Source organism: Xiphophorus couchianus, chromosome 13, assembly GCF_001444195.1.
Source record: "Xiphophorus couchianus chromosome 13, X_couchianus-1.0, whole genome shotgun sequence".
NCBI classification, from domain to species: Eukaryota; Metazoa; Chordata; class Actinopteri; order Cyprinodontiformes; family Poeciliidae; genus Xiphophorus; species Xiphophorus couchianus.
The window spans coordinates 21,126,292-21,142,549 of NC_040240.1; the positions used below are offsets into that span (position 1 = coordinate 21,126,292).

The 16,258-nt window shown below is 36.1% G+C and overlaps 2 protein-coding genes across 2 annotated transcripts; one reads left to right on the top strand and one right to left on the bottom strand.

The window, feature by feature from the left end:
• Positions 1 to 2: 2 nt before the first annotated feature.
• Positions 3 to 3,372, bottom strand: rps18 (ribosomal protein S18). The gene is made up of 6 exons (XM_028035222.1): positions 3,241 to 3,372; positions 2,535 to 2,633; positions 2,307 to 2,393; positions 1,323 to 1,424; positions 1,108 to 1,199; positions 3 to 124 (listed from the first exon to the last, which is right to left on the bottom strand). The coding sequence occupies exons 1-6, from the start codon at positions 3,241 to 3,243 to the stop codon at positions 49 to 51; spliced, it is 459 nt and encodes a 152-aa protein (XP_027891023.1). The 5' UTR covers positions 3,244 to 3,372; the 3' UTR covers positions 3 to 48.
• Positions 3,373 to 3,524: 152 nt separating this feature from the next.
• On the top strand, positions 3,525 to 15,259 carry vps52 (VPS52 subunit of GARP complex). The gene is made up of 20 exons (XM_028035218.1): positions 3,525 to 3,670; positions 4,087 to 4,168; positions 4,642 to 4,694; positions 5,288 to 5,363; positions 5,582 to 5,649; positions 5,841 to 6,016; positions 6,199 to 6,349; positions 6,661 to 6,761; positions 6,939 to 7,071; positions 7,278 to 7,335; positions 7,964 to 8,097; positions 8,526 to 8,681; positions 9,042 to 9,160; positions 9,337 to 9,460; positions 9,969 to 10,064; positions 10,302 to 10,409; positions 10,619 to 10,684; positions 12,064 to 12,175; positions 12,963 to 13,081; positions 13,831 to 15,259. The coding sequence occupies exons 1-20, from the start codon at positions 3,578 to 3,580 to the stop codon at positions 13,975 to 13,977; spliced, it is 2,172 nt and encodes a 723-aa protein (XP_027891019.1). The 5' UTR covers positions 3,525 to 3,577; the 3' UTR covers positions 13,978 to 15,259.
• Positions 15,260 to 16,258: the final 999 nt, after the last annotated feature.

A 16,258-nucleotide genomic window follows, 5' to 3' on the forward strand; every position in this document is an offset into this window, starting at 1 on the left:
AATTTTGTGAAGTGTGGCGTTTTATTGAAACAAAGGGAAGCAGGGAGTTTACTTCTTCTTGGACACACCGACAGTGCGACCACGACGGCCGGTGGTCTTGGTGTGCTGACCGCGCACGCGCAGACTGTAGATAGAGAAAAGAGATGCAGGTAAAGTTAAAACTAATTTATTTTAGTTCATATGGAAACAAACTAAAGCAACAAGGACAGTTTTTTTTTCCCTTGGCAAATATTCTTTAAGAGCACTGTAACAATTTCACAGCAATACTTCAAAAGGTGAAATATATGTACAGAAAAATGTACTGTGGAATGGTGATTTTCACCAACTAATTAACTAATAAAGTTTATGCAGTAAATACAGTGCACCTTCCAATAGGAAATGCAAAGCTACACTGCCATATGTCTTTTACATGTGCCATTTTTTGTATGTAAAAGAGATGTCTTTTCCATTGTTATATAGACATGCTTGCCTTTCACACAGGGACCAATTTGCATTGGGAGATTTACACAATATGCAACAGAAAAACTTCACTTTTAAAGAGAAGGACAATACTTTAGAAGGCTAATCAGATTAACATGATAGCAAAACTAAATTTAATGGCTTTTTAAATAGATTTTATTCAGTAGAACATAGACAGGGACGAGGAGAGAGAATGGCCTGAGACCAGGAATCTAACCCTGGACAACCACGTCGAAGATAACATCTCCACATGGTGCATGTGGTCTTTAAAAACTGAGTCACCAAGGACCAGCCTGCTCTTCTTTTCAGCCAATTTATTTAGTTAATTTATTTAGCTAGGCGTAGTGCAAAGTGTTCAGTATAGAAACCAAAATCATTCAATAGGAATTCAAGTGTCCCCAGGACAGGCTCTCTCTGCACCACTCATCTGTTCACCTTCCTGTATTTGAACAATCTTGAGCTGAACCAGTCTGCCACAGTCTGTGTAGGGCCTCGACACTTTGAGTTGCAATATTGTTCTCAATCTTAGCTTTATCCCAGTATTACGAATGAATCGACTAAAAATGGCAAGATTGGTGTGAGAACAGAGCAGCTCCTGGTGAACAAGATGTTGATGTTTGTTCTTGGACAAACGCTCTTAATTCTTACCCCCAGAAGTGTCTGAGACCACGATGAGCCCTGATCTTCTTCAGTCTCTCCAAATCTTCTCTCAGCTTGTTGTCCAAACCGTTGGCGAGGACCTAGAGATGCACATAAAAGTGATCCGTGATTAATTGAGGAAACATTTAAAAAAACTTTACAACATTTCAGGCTATAGTGTCTCACTGGGTCCAAAAGGATTTATAATACTGTTGACCACTTACTTGGCTGTATTTGCCATCCTTGACGTCCTTTTGCCTGTTAAGGAACCAGTCTGGGATTTTGTACTGACGAGGGTTCTGCATGATAGTCACTACCCGCTCAACCTATAAAAAAATAATATATATATATATGTACACACACACACACACATATATATAGCGTCATTAGGACTAATAGTTGGTAGCAAATAAGAGATAGCTTGAATTCTACCAGAAAAAGGTCAGCCTATTTGCCTAGATGTAAGTTTATTTATTTTTAATCATGAATCTGATGTGGATCAAATGTTTATTTTACCAACACATGGCTTCAATGTTTGTCTAGATAGTCTTTCAATAACCACCACAAAAAAAGTGCTCAGGCAAGTGAACGAAAGATATTTAGCTTTTAAATTATTTTTATTCTTTTGAGGAATATATGCTAGTTAAGATAGAACCTAATGTTTTGAAATCAGATTATGAACCACGGTGTTCACTTTTTATTCCTTTATAACAGATAAGATGCTACTCATGTGAAGAGGATTATCTCATCTAAAAGGCTGAGATGTTTAATATTTTGACTATCTCACAAAGAACTCAGTTACTGGAAGGGCAAAGATCAATGGCAACCACATTTCAACCTTACTGAAGCTTCTGTTCATAAAGCAGGTTGTGGTTATACTGTCTAAAGAACCTCCATATGGCATCTATGGGGATGCTTGGACTGAGTAGTTTGAGAAAATTTATTGAAATAACCAACTATTAAAATGCATACACAATAACTGCAAAGCAGGAACAAACACATGGTCAAGACCAAAACACAAAATGGAAAACAAAAACATTCACTGTTGACATTGGCAGGGCAACTACATCTTTACAGCAAATTTGAACTATATACATTGAAGTTTTCAAGACAACAATCATTCTTATTTAATTTAGTAATCTGTCCAAAAAAAGATTTCTAGCCAGACTTGGAACTAATAATTTTTAGTTTTTAGCAGCAATGCTTACCTCCTCCTCAGTGAGCTCTCCAGCCCTCTTGCTGAGGTCAATGTCAGCTTTCCTTAGGACGACATGAGCGTAGCGTCTGCCTACACCCTTAAATCAGACAAACAGTAATTTAGTATTACTCTTATGGAAACAATCAGAAGAGACCAAGTGCAGCAAGCTCAAAATGTAAGTTCAAATGTAGCACAAAGTGTCAACTATTTTAAAAAGATACATTTTTTTCAAATATACCTTGATGGCTGTAATGGCGAAGGCGATCTTCCTCCTACCATCAATGTTCGTGTTGAGAACACGAAGAATGTGCTGGAACTTCTCAGGGATGACCAAAGACTGAAATCATAACCATAACAGGAAAAACATCACTAAAAGAAAAGAGATGACCAGAGGCTGAATCCTAGCAACAGAACTACCTTAAGACCACAGCATTGCAAAATACAAGATACAATCAACTGATAAATGTTTAACTTGTTCAATCAAACTAAATGCAAAAATGCAAATCTTAATACAAACAACAGGCTTCCATTTGTAGTGCTCTTGTTAATGCTAACAAAGTAGCTAGCTCAGCGATTGAAGCCCCGAGCAAAACTGTATGGGCGATATAAATATGATTGGACCTCAAACGTAGCAATGTAACGCAAGTTATCACTGCTTTACCTGGCACGTAAAACGTGTTTTAGCGAAATTAACAATGAAAATTGTAGGTATTAATTAATCCACTGGCGCTTCTTAGCTTGTGACTCCTCACAGCTAACCAGCGTTGATAAGATAGGGTACCATATTTCAAATATAATGTCTCATATTTAAACGATTTCAAGTTATTTCATCACCACAACATGTATAGTACTTAATGGGGACGAATAAACCACAGATAAAGTAGATATAAGCTCGATGATTGTAGATTTTAAAAGCATACTAGATCGGTCGAAAACCAACTTACCATCTTGGAAGCAGGTTCCGTGCAAAGAGGAAGACGCTATTATCTCGCGAGACTTTGGCTGAGTTTTTGACAGGAAATTGGTCCTCCGTTTTTAGTGGGTCCGATGAGATTTTACGCATCTTAAAGCCAATTTACGTAAAAATAAATTATATACATGTTACAGTTATTTTATCTGTATAAAAATAATTTCACCATTCTGAAGCCATATACCTTACTAGGTTTATAAAAATGTTAAATGCTTTTTCATGGCTGATACCTGGAAGCGGAACCAATGCATTGGTTGCATTTGTGTTTTTGTTTTCCTTTCTATCCTCTACGTTAGCATAAATTCGCCGCAATGGCGGAGGGAGTACCTGCTGGTATTATTGAAGCCGACGTAAACATAACTGGAAACCAAACACAAATCGCCATGGCGTATCTACAGGACGAGGTGACAGTTTATTTAGTTGACTCGATAGCCTTTTTAGAGGGAACACAGTTAAATATTCAGAATAGCTTTGGACAATAATAGCACCTGCTAGCATTTCCCTAACAGGCTTCAAACTGTCTAGTCAAACTGTGGAGCACCTAGTTTGATGATAAAACCAAGATATTAAATGCTAACTATCAATCAGTTGTTGACCGACAACTTGATTAATTACCATGTTGATTGCAAACAACGAAAACCTAACTAGAGCAGACAATTGAGGGTGTTTTCAAGTCAGGTGAGATTTTCACTGTGATAAACATTTGGTGGTATCTGCTATACTTTGAATACCTCGCACTACACAAGTACTTGTTTCACTAAATGAGATGAAACCCTTAGAGATTCTTTTCTGAAATAGCTATATCTTTATTTTTCTCTAGAAAACTGATGGAGACATCACTAACCTTAACTTGGGAGAACTGGACCTGACCACTGATGAGTTCATCTTGGACGAAGTGGACAGTAAGACTGTGGTTCATTACTATATTGCTCCAATCTTTTTTTAGTTCACAAGGGATAAACATTTGTTATTGTATGTTCATATTTAAGCACCTTTTCATTCTGAAATAAGTTCACAGTCCCAAAATGAACTAGTTTTGTTCATTTATCGTTTTCCTTATGAAACAGTGTTTAGTAATGCAGCTTTCATACATAATTGGTCTGTAAACATATGATCTCATCACTAAACATTTGCAACTTGGTCTCTGCGATCTTAAGTTCTGTTTCATTCTTCTTCTTTGCTAACAGAAACTGTATTTTATTTTATCTGAACTCTTAAAGTCTCTCATTGGCATGTTTTCATATTTTAGCTGTTGCTATACACTTATTTAAAAATTTTCAGTCAAGTTCGGAGGAGGAGTTTTTGTCTTGGAAAGTCTTTTTGATCTCAGATTTCTACAAAATATTTCTTAATTATTATATCTTTCCTCCTGCAGCTCATATTCAGGCAAACTTGGAAGATGATCTTGTGAAAGAAGCTCTTAAAACGGTAAAGGCATCATAACACATTTGTATCAAATATACAACTTAAATGTTTAAACTGACCTGGCTATTAATCCTCCTCATTTCTCCACTGTAGAGATTTAAATGGCCAAAGGATAACACCTGTTTCTGTTACTGTGACAATTACTTACTTCTTTATTATTTCTGAATTTTATATTTTGAATAAAGTGTACACTCAAGAAAGAAGGCATTCATTATTGTGTCTCAGTCACTTTCACTTTGCTGTTGCATTACCTGGTCCAGTATGTATTCTTTTTCACAAACCAGAAGCACAAGATATCTGGTGTAACTACACTGTTCATTTGTAGTTTCTGGCCTCTGTGCAGTATATTGTTGTACACAAATGTAATTTGTTTTAATTCAAACTGCTAAATGAACATGTTCTCTAATGTCCTGAATCATCTCAGATTGCTAATCAGCCAGAATGCACCTGGTCTGAAAAACCCTCTAGAAATGAAGCACTTATTTTTAACATGCTCTCTTTTACAAAGTAACTCTGAGGTGAACATCTTTTTACATGAAGCCAATAATAACCATGTTTTCTAATAGTTCAGTTCTTCTCTTTGTGTCTGTTTTCAGGGTGTTGACCTACGTCAGTACTCTAAGCAGGTGGAGGCGGAGCTGCAGAGGATCGAACAGGCATCCATCAAAGATTGTATCCTTTAAATTTTAGAACTTACTGGCCCTCACGTTGTATCAATGTCAAACACGTTTGAAGCCAGATATAGGCTATGACTAAATCCATGAGTCTATGTTAAATGGTCAATTAATAAACTAACATGTCATTGAATTGTTTACTGAACTCTTGTGAGACTTGGAATTGTTTTACCTTTTCAACAATGCAAAATTCCATCCTGAGCACATTTATGTTAGACATTAAGGAAAGTCAAAACATTGCTCTTCTGCACAACCAGATCACTGCGTGTGACTCCATACTGGAGGTGAGACCATACTTAAGCACAGTTTATTTATGTAGCACCTATCCACAGTACATCTAATAGAAAAATGTTCCATTTCCACATTTTTCTTAGTGTGTAACTATTTCATATAACTAGAAAAAGATTAGTTAAAACATCTCTCCAGTTCTTGAGTTACAGATTTTTAATAGGTTGCTTTTTCTTTTCTTCCTTAGCGAATGGAGGGTATGCTGAGTGGCTTTCAGAGCGACCTTTCCTCCATCAGCAGTGAGATCCAGACCCTGCAGCATCAGTCAGTCAGTATGAACGTCCGATTGAAGAACAGGCAGGCCGTACGCAGCCACCTCAGCCAGCTGGTGGACGAGCTAGTGGTGCCCGGAGTCATGATCTCGTAAGTTTAAGACAGAATAATTTCAATCATGTTGAGCATACAGACAACAATTTGTAAAGCCTTAATTAATTTTCATGTTGCTTCATGACAAAATTAGAATAAGAAAAATAGGGATGTTGTATTAAAAATGAGCGACTAAAAAACTACTACAAGCGGCTTGATGTTGTCCTCTGTCATTGCAGCACCATCCTGGAAAGTCCAGTGACGGAGCAGGAATTTCTTGAGCAGCTCCATGAGCTCAACACAAAGATCAACTTTGCCAAAGAGCTGAGCTTCAGAGAAACTTTGGCCTGCTCTGACATCCAGGACATTGTTGATCGCCTCAAACTCAAGGTAAACCCCAGAGAGAGTGGAAATGCATTTTATGTTTTGTTACTCCTTGCGTCACAGCAGTAAATTCAGTTATTTTATGTTCATGTTGTTTGCTTTTCAGTCATTGCTTTAAATGTACTCTTGCTGCATAAGGAAACACTTGTTTCAGGGTGAAGTAATATATGTATATAACTTTTTAACTCATTTGTCAAATGTTCAAAGGAACTGTTTGAACCCCGTATGAGTTTAGTTGTATTTGTATAAATTGAACTCCTCTAGGATTCTTTTACAATGTTTTTCACAGTAAGTAAACTGAACTTTCTCCCCCTCAGGCGGTCTCAAAGATCAGAGAGTTTATTCTTCAGAAGATCTACTCCTTCAGGAAACCAATGACAAACTATCAGATCCCACAAAATACTCTGCTGAAATACAGGTGTGTGCTTTTCTACTTTGTGGTGGCTTTTGAAAAGGGTCATTCCAAATTTACATAAAAATTAAAGCAGCTAAAATGTCTAAATTGAACAAAAGACCACATCCTTTTTCTATTTATTCCATATTCTAAAATGAGTGAAAATGACTGATGATTGTCCTTATGACTGTCCTGCTGTAGATTTTTTTATCAGTTTCTTTTGGCTAATGAAAGAACCGTTGCCAAGGAGATCAGGGACGAGTATGTGGACACTATGAGCAAGATTTACTACAGTTACTTCAAGTCCTACAGTGGCCGGCTCCTCAAAGTGCAGGTCAGTGGATCCATTAAGAAAAATCACAAGCGTGTGATGTGACCTCCATAAGTTCATCTCTGCTTCATTACATTTTGTATTTGGTCCACCACACATCCCAGACTGTCAGGATGTGGGAAAACACTAAGCTCTTGTCCTTTTACTACCCTTCATTTTTTTAAAGGGTTTTATTTTATATTAGAATTTATTTTTCTGCTCTGTTTCAGTATGAGGAGGTAGCAGACAAAGATGACCTGATGGGAGTGGAAGATACAGCTAAGAAAGATATCCTTCAATTTCTGTCTTTATGCATGGTTGTGTTTGCTCATGAAAAATGAAACATTCAAATTACATTAGAAGAAAATGAAACATAGTTCCTCTTAGGTAAGTAATACAGAAGTAAATTATTTTGTTTTTAGAAAGAGTTTCATTTTCATACTGCAAAAATGATCATTTATTTTATAAAACAAAACATATAAAATCTTGTACCATGTTCTGCTACAGGCACACATAAACTAGAAGTGTAACCTTGATCCTACAAGTTCAGCACATTTAAGTCACCTTTTAGAATAAAGTGTTTAGTTTTTTTTACTGTATTTTCATACATTGGCTCGTTATGTCCTCATCTATGAATGACATTTATGACGTTTGTGTTTTCGTTGTCCTTGTGACAATGACAATAAAGATTTATCTTATCTTATCTTATTTTATCTATCTTATGTTGAGAAGTTTCTGTAAGTGGTTTCCTCTGTATGAATGTTGTCAGCTAAGGTAAAAAGTTTTAATATGTTAAGCTCAATTGATCTGAAGTGTTTCTATCAGAAGAACTCCAACTGCATGACTGTCAGTTAGACACAGGACAGCATTGATGTACCGATGCCCAGTTTAAATGAGCCTTGACTTTGAGCTGCAGGTTTTTTCTCCAAACCGTCTTTAAAGAGCAGGAACACCATTTTCACTTTGGGCCAGAGGGGGGCTATATTGAGTCCAGCAGAGCTGGAGGGTCCCATCCTGGTTCCACATACAGCTCAGAGAGGGGACAGCAGGGTGAGCACATGTTTAAAATTACAATCTAAATTAAAAACAAAAACTGATTTTATTCAAACTGTGAAAATACTCCTTGTATTATTTACAAGGTTAACACTGACTGCATTAGAAGCGGTAAAAGATCAATAATACTGTGATATGAGTCACAATATGCATTGTTTGTACATTCCAATAAATTGTTCTCCTACAAATATAAAAATTTTCATTTTTCTCAAAGGATTAATTGACTATAATTGTATTCTTATTTTTTAACATAAACTCAGAAAGATAAATATTCTTAAATAATGCCATAAAAGTCAATATTTAAGCAGGGGTAAGAAATGGTGTTTGTAATCTAAATATTAGTATTTTAGCATCATTTCTGCTTAGGGCTAAGAAACATTGTACTGTAATCTGTTAATTGTCTCTGTTAATTGTCTGTTCCCCAGTATCCGTATGAGACGTTGTTCCGCAGCCAGCACTATGCCCTGCTGGACAACAGCTGCAGAGAATACCTCTTCTTGTGTGACTTTTTTATGGTGACTGGAAACTCAGCCCTCGACCTTTTCAACTGCATCATGGGGAAAACTCTCAGCATGTTCATGGTATGGACATCTGTTTTATCTCCAGTTGTATAGTTGTATGGGTTTCATCCTACTGTAGAGTGCACACACTTTTGTTTTATATTTTACTCAATGCACCTATTGGTGTTTTTGTTCTTGTATGTAAGCCTAATTTGCCAAAATGGAAAACATATCTTAATAATGCATGAACAGGCTTTTATTATCTGATTTATAAATCTGTAATTTTAGCTGTTTTAATTTATTTTATTTTTTGTTTATCTCGTGTTTATAGTTTTCATTTACAATTCCAACCTGGGCAAGCAGTTATTTATTTACTTCACTTTGCCTAATACACTACACACCTAAAACTTTAGTGATCTTGTTCTCTGTGTCTGTCTGCAGAAAAGCATGTCCACCTACGTGTCAGACTGCTACGACAGCATCGCTATCTTTCTCTGCATCCATATCATCCTCAGATTCAGAGCCATCACAGCGAAGAGGACCATCCCTGCTCTTGACAAGTCAGTTTCACATTGAAATTAAAAATACGTCATATGGATTTATGGATTTATATTTTTATTTATTTTCTTACTTTCATTGGAGTCATTCTTACAAGAACAACTGGGGGGATGCACATATGATTGCGTTATTCTTTATATTTCTAGAATCACCTGAAGAAGTTGTGATTGTTTCTCAGGTACTGGGACGCCGTGTTGGAGCTGCTGTGGCCGAGGTTTGAACTCATTCTGGAGATGAATATCCAGAGCATCAGAAACACGGACCCTCAGAAACTGGGAGTGCTGGACACCAGACCACACTACGTATGTGTTCACACACAAAGACCACTGCTCCTGGCCTCAATCATAGTGAAGCTGTTGCATCGGTTATGGTTCCAGCTTTATAATTACATTTTATGAGATGTGTGATTTGGTATAAAGAAAGTTATGTAGGCGCATTGCAGTAAAATTTAATGTAATCAACATTTTATTTATTTCAGTAATTATATTCTAAAAGTGAAATCCATATATTCCATAAAATCACAGTGTTTAGTAGTTTTTATGACTTACAGCTAACGAAAATCCGCAAGATTCTGTTTGTATGCAAGTAAGAGCAAAAACAAAAAACTGGATTTCTAATAGAAAAATGTTCTATTATTTCCATATTAATGCATATAAATTGCTGGAATGACAAAGGTTCTTTAGCAAGGCTCTTGCTAAAAAACCTGGTTGTTCAGACTACTTTATCCATCCATATTAATGGAAAGTTGAGTGGAAGAAAAAGTATATCACAAAATGTTTTGTGGTGTGAGTTTATGTTTTCTAATTTCAGATCACTCGGCGATATGCAGAATTTTCCTCCGCCATTGTGAGCATCAATCAAACATTTCCTAATGAGAGGACCAACACTCTACTGGGCCAGCTGCAGGTAACACACACACACATGCATTCACACAATATTTATTCTATGATTATCTGCTGCCAAATGGAAAAATTATTCAGAATTTTAAATTACGAAGAAATATTGGTCAGTTTGAAATTTCTCAGTTGTGGTTGTTTAGCAGGTTTTTGCAATGGAGTAAAACAAACAAAAAAAACAGTTAATTACATACATACATACATATATGTGTATATATATATATAGACACATAATTTTTCTTTGCAGGTTGAGGTTGAAAACTTTGTGCTGAAGATGGCGGCAGAATTTCCCTCCAGGAGAGATCAGCTGATCTTCCTCATCAACAACTACGACATGCTGCTCAGTGTCCTGATGGTGAGAATTACTCCGTATTTAGTGTTAATGATGTTTGCTCTGTAATCTGCTTGGATGATTTGCAGGGCACAAAAGTTTCTGTATTTATTTTTTCATCTCTGCAGGTTTTTAATCTAACACAAATCTTTTCTTTTGTGCTAGAATATTTTAAGTATTTGTTTTCGTTTGTCAATTCTGATTAGGTTGTTGTTGTTTTCTAACCTGTCCAGGAGAGGGCAGCAGATGACAGTAAAGAGGTGGAAAGTTTTCAACAGTTGCTCCTTGCTAGAACGCAGGTAAAATCTGATTATTTTTATTTCACTACACATTAAATTAATATGTATAACTAAACTTCTGATTATTAACAATTATGATTTGAAGAACCCATGAAAATATTTCAAGAGGTGGGTATTTAGTTACACTTTTTCAATTAACACACTTTTGTTTAATAAATTAGTTTTGCATATTTAAGGCATATAATTTATATTTATTTTTTATAGTTATTTATAACAATCTAAAAAAAATTTTTAAACATGCATCCTCTGCTTGTAGAAAAGATGTTAGTCTGTTTAAGAAGAGTCACATCATTGGTTTGCATCAAGCAGAGGAAAAACTCTAAAGAGATGGCAGTAGTTATTAAAGTGGGATTAGAAAAGGTTAATACATTATTGAAGGTTGAAGGAATGTTGGGGACCATTCTTCATCTGTACCCTTAAAATGAACAGAAATTGTTTTTATATCAACACCAATATATGTTTTTCCACAAAGTAAATTATTGGAAATAGTAAAACAATTTTTAAAAAGCAATAAAACAAGCATGTGAAAAAGCAATTGACTTTTTGGTTCAATTTCACTTGCCACTCCCAGACATTTCAAACAAGGACATTGCTTAAATACAACATGAAGCAGGCAAAAAATCCTTGCCTTGCCTTTTCTTTAAAGGCTAAAAAAATCCTTTAAGAAAGGCTTTTTTTAAAGCCTTTTCTGACAGAAGCTTGTCTTTTGTAGCTTTAAAAAAAAGACTAAAATCCCTTTGTATCTAGAGGAGGTTTCCACAGATGAGAATGACAATATGTTTGGGAGGATGAAGAGACCTTCCTGCAATGGATGATAAAGACAGCACATCATGTTTTTAGCTAAAGATAACTTTGCTTTCTCATCAAGAACAGATGAGAAAGCAAAGTTATACATCCGGAAAGAGCTGTAAAGCTATTTCTAAGGCTGTGCTCTGAAGCATAGTTCGAGCCAAACTGGACAAAATATGTAACCATGGTGAAACTTCCCAATTACTCAATTGGTGCATCACAAACTCCCTCTAGGAAGTCACAAAAGTACATAGAACAACTTCAGTTAAGCACACTTGGATTATGTAGCAGAACAATAAACCAAAAAAAAAAAACAACTTTTAAAGAAATGCTGGTTGGAGGGACCTAGTGAAATTCCATATTTAATTACATTTGGGCTGTTGTGGCATGACCCTAAACACACTGTTAAGTCTTGAAAACCTTCCATTGTGATTGAATTCAAACAATAGAAAAGCAGTAGGAATACTGTTTCTCAGCACCGTGTAACACAATTATAAGCTTTAAGCTTGTTTTATGCCTTTAATCTTTCGCTTCAAGCAACTGAGCTTTTAAATATTCCTCCCTGTTTTTCCTCCATCCCCACCTCGCAGGAGTTTATCGAGGAGATTCTGTCTCCTCCCTTTGGGGGGATGATTGCCTTCGTGAAGGAGGCTGAGGCACTGATGGAGAAAGGGCAGCTAGATCGACTGAAGAATGAGGAAGGTGAGAGAAATGTTTCAGATGTAGAAATGACTTTATGCGAAGGGCTGAAGATGGAACAAAACAGAGCTGCTAGCCACACCCAGAACAGTTTGTACTCTCGAGGCCTTATGGCCGCTATTGTTAAGGTTTCATGACAAAAGAAAACTATGCATTTCTCCTAAAACTAAACCATGCCATTTTAAATGTTGAAAGGTTTTAGTGGTTTTTTTAGTTTTTGGGAACTTTAAATGCCTTACACAAATTTCAGATCATTTCTGGTTGTCAAGCGTTAACATATGTATTTTATGTAACTATAAAACAAACATAGCTTATTTGGGTTACTGCTTATTTTGGTTGTTACTTGTTTTGAATACCTTCTCATGAGGGATTGTCAAAGATCACTCCGTCCTGGTCTCATGCTCTTCTTCACTCTAAAGATGATTGGAATACACCTAGATGTTTGTTTCATTTCAGCCTTCAGTTTTGTTTTACTGAGCAATGTGGAACTTCCTCCTTAGCTTTCCACTGTCCTTGCAGTTTTATGTCTCATCTGTCCAAATGTGTAGAAATGGTAAGTTCAGCTTTCTGCATCCTTTGTGTTTTGTCTTTTCAACCACATTGTTTCCCCCGACAACCACAGTCTCATAAGTGTTTCTGCCGTATATAAAGTCAGACAGGAAACTGGCCTAAGTTCAGCATAAAGCAGAGAATGCAAGGAAACCTAACCATACTGCCCATTTCTTCCTCAGAAGACAAATAGAGAAAGAATAAAATGCTTGCAGTGCGTAACAGAAGTGTTTGTGTGCAGCTCGGATCACTCAGCTGGTCCGAGGGTTTTCAAGCACCTGGAAGCAGTCAGTGGAGTCAATGAGTCAAGATGTCATGAGGTCCTTCACTAACTTTAAAAATGGAACCAGCATCATACAGGTGAGCAACTAAACAAGTATGTTATCCAAAGAAGCACTAGTGTCTGATTCCTCTAGTGCAGAATGTTCAGCATGATCATGCTGAAATGTTTGGCATATTGACCATTTCATTTGGAGGAAGTGTAGTTTTGAAGCATGGGCGTGGCACTATCATTTTATGTGGGTGTTTTGCTGTAGGAAGGACTGGTGCACAGCACAAAATTTCATCCTGAGAAAACAAATCATGTAGAATTTATGTAAGTTTGTCAACAAAATCATTAGAAGTCATTTGAAGTCGCCATCACAAAACTCAGATCTCAATGCTATAGAACATTTATCGGCAGGGTGATCTGAGTGTCAGACAGCGAGAATAAAGCAGTTGTTTGTCTTTTGAAATACACCATATAAATTTCAGCGGTACAAGTGCATCACCTGTATAAAGAAAATTATTTAAGTGTATTTCTTTCTTGTTAAACATACATTAATTACTGAGAAGAAAGAAAATGTTTCTACATGATCTTGTATTTCTCTAAACCTCTGGACTGACAGACCATGCTTATTCCAAAATATCCAAAATTTGTTTTGATTTAATTAATGTCAAAGAACAAATATGTGGTATGAGCAAAGTATTCTGTTTATTTCCACTCCACATCCACTTCAAGTAGACAAATAGGAAAGCAATTTTGAAGCGCCCATGTAGGAGGAAAGGAGCGCTGCACAAAGTCATTTTGCAAACTTTTACAAACTCTTGCTCTTTATCCTGCCCTGCAGGGCGCTCTGACTCAACTCATCCAATACTACCACGGCTTTCATAAGGTTCTGAACCAGCCGACGTTCCGCAGCCTGGCCGTCCGCTCAGAGCTCATCAACCTCCACCATCTCATGGTCGAGGTGAAGAAGCACAAACCCAATTTTTAACGAGTGGGAGGGTCGCTAAAACGCTGAGCTGCAACCTGGAAAGGATGACCCGTCTAAGCTCATTTCGTCATTCCTTTTTCAGCCTCATTGAAGTCTGAATGTCCTCAGTCTTTCTTTTTTTCCACATGTGACACAAGTTGCAACACAGATTACAGAGGAGGAGGTTTCATATCAACGTCTGACTGTTCATCATTGAACTTTTGCATATATTCCTCTGAAGAAACTGCAAAACACACATTTTGTGCCTGTGAACTTGGAAAATTAAGAACTTTCATTTAAACATAACCAAAATGTCCCCCGATTGAGTGTGCAACTTTAGTGTAAACGTTGCTGATATTAACGTAAACTACCAATATTTCGATCATTCAGCCAGTTGCTAAATCTGTGCATTTAAATTATCATCCAAATTTAGATTACAGAGGAATTAAATTAAATGTTACTATATTTTTCCCACTATTTATTTAAACAGTTGAACAAAATATTTGGGTGCAATTATGAAACACTGGAAGGACTTTACTGTGACAGCAAATGGACATTTGTGTGGCTGAAAGTATGGATTCAGTTATTTTGTGGACGTATATGAAGGAAAGTATGATTTTCTCTGGAAAAAGCCCACAATCTTGCTCTCCTAACATGGAAGAAACACTTGCATTTGTTTGTGATTTATAACACTGCACTAGGTCGAGAAAAGCCCCTTCAAAGTACTTTGAAAGGGCGTTGACCCTTAAGGTAGCTGTATTTTTGTCATGTCAGCAAATCCTACTGTTATAGGATTGAATTTAAAAGTCAAGGAGCATCTCTTATCTTTGTTTAGAACAATCAATCTTTGGATTTCATCTCCTAAAAGCATTAATCTTTGGAAAAACCCAACTGCTTTTATCAACACGTCTATTAGTCCCAGCCTGCTCTCATTCCATACTTGTCAACAACATATTTAATATCTTGATAAATTATAGACAGAAACGGATCAATTCTCATGTGATTTAACCAAGTAATATTTTCTGAAGATTTGAGATTCCAACCTATTTTAATTAACATGATTCTGATCCCTCCTTAACCATTTACTAAACCTGATTTGTTCACAAAGAGACAGGCAATGTATTGGATGTATTGTATTCATTGTGAAGGAAGTCCTGGATAAAAAGATTATTCAAGTTGCAGCATGTCTTCGTTTCTTTGCCCTTTGTGTTGCATCTGTTCCTGTGAATGTGTGTATTAAGCCATTCCCATGTAACCAACATTCTGAATGAGTTAAAAATGAATAAAGAGCAAAACAAGTTTTTTTTAAATTTCTTTATTTGAGATTTCAATTAAATAATAAATAATTTTTACAGATATGGAGCTTATTTGTTTTAAAAGTTTTCTACAAATATGGTCAAGAAACAATTTTGAATAAGCTTTGTTGTTTATAATTTTTAACAGTTATTTTTTAATAAAATCACAAGTTGGTACAACTCAAAAAAAAATTAACATTTTGAAGCAATAGTTTTAGTGAATTATTTTATTGGTCTTTTAAACTCTGTTAGATTTTAGACTATATCAATCTCAATGAGATTATGATTCTACATATTTGTTCAACTGGATTAAGAATTTCCATAAACAAATTTTCACTGTGAAATATCTGATTGTTAGATGGAGAGATCTGAATTTTGGAAGTAATGTTTTGTTAAAAAGGTACAAGCACTTCTTGTCTTTCATAGTTTTTTTTTTTTAATTATTATTGTTTCAAATGAAAACAGATCAGTCATCACAGAGGCTGAAGCTAACCACTTGTTCGAGAGGCACCAAGATCAAAATGGACTTCTACTGCATTAAAAAATAATCTCTATTCTGAAAAAGGTGTCAGTAGTTTATTAAAACGCTATTTTCTGAACCTTTATACCATTATTGTGCTTACAAGGGAGCTAAAGATTTTTTTTTTTTACAATGGAGACGGTGGAAGGAGGCAGTGCATCACCAACGATCTTCATAAGTGAAACATGCTGAGAACAGAAACTACGAGTATTTCACTTCAAGTCAGAAAGAAAGCAATGTACGGAGCCCCTTGAAAGACACTGAAGGAAAACATAAAAATAAACTTTCTCATGCGCACCAGATATTGTTTCTTGTGCACGACAAAGTATCTGGTTGCACAATATGCTATCTGATGGGCAAGAGATGCTATCTGGTATGTATAAGAAAGTATGTGGTGCACCCAAGACAGTATCTGGTGCGTATGAGAAAGTTTATTTCTTCCTTCAGTGTCCCTTTAGGGGCTCTGTAGCAATGGGTGTTAAGAAAT

Coding starts and splice junctions, on each gene's coding strand:
- rps18 (XM_028035222.1), bottom strand. Junction 2,394..2,534: donor TCGCCATTACAGCCATCAAG/GTATATTTGAAA, acceptor GTCTGATTTAAG/GGTGTAGGCAGACGCTACGC. Junction 1,425..2,306: donor GAGAGCTCACTGAGGAGGAG/GTAAGCATTGCT, acceptor ATTTTTTTATAG/GTTGAGCGGGTAGTGACTAT.
- vps52 (XM_028035218.1), top strand. CDS start 3,578: ATGGCGGAGGGAGTACCTGCTGGTATTATTGAAGCCGACGTAAACATA. Junction 9,461..9,968: donor TGGACACCAGACCACACTAC/GTATGTGTTCAC, acceptor TTCTAATTTCAG/ATCACTCGGCGATATGCAGA. Junction 10,065..10,301: donor CTCTACTGGGCCAGCTGCAG/GTAACACACACA, acceptor TTTTCTTTGCAG/GTTGAGGTTGAAAACTTTGT.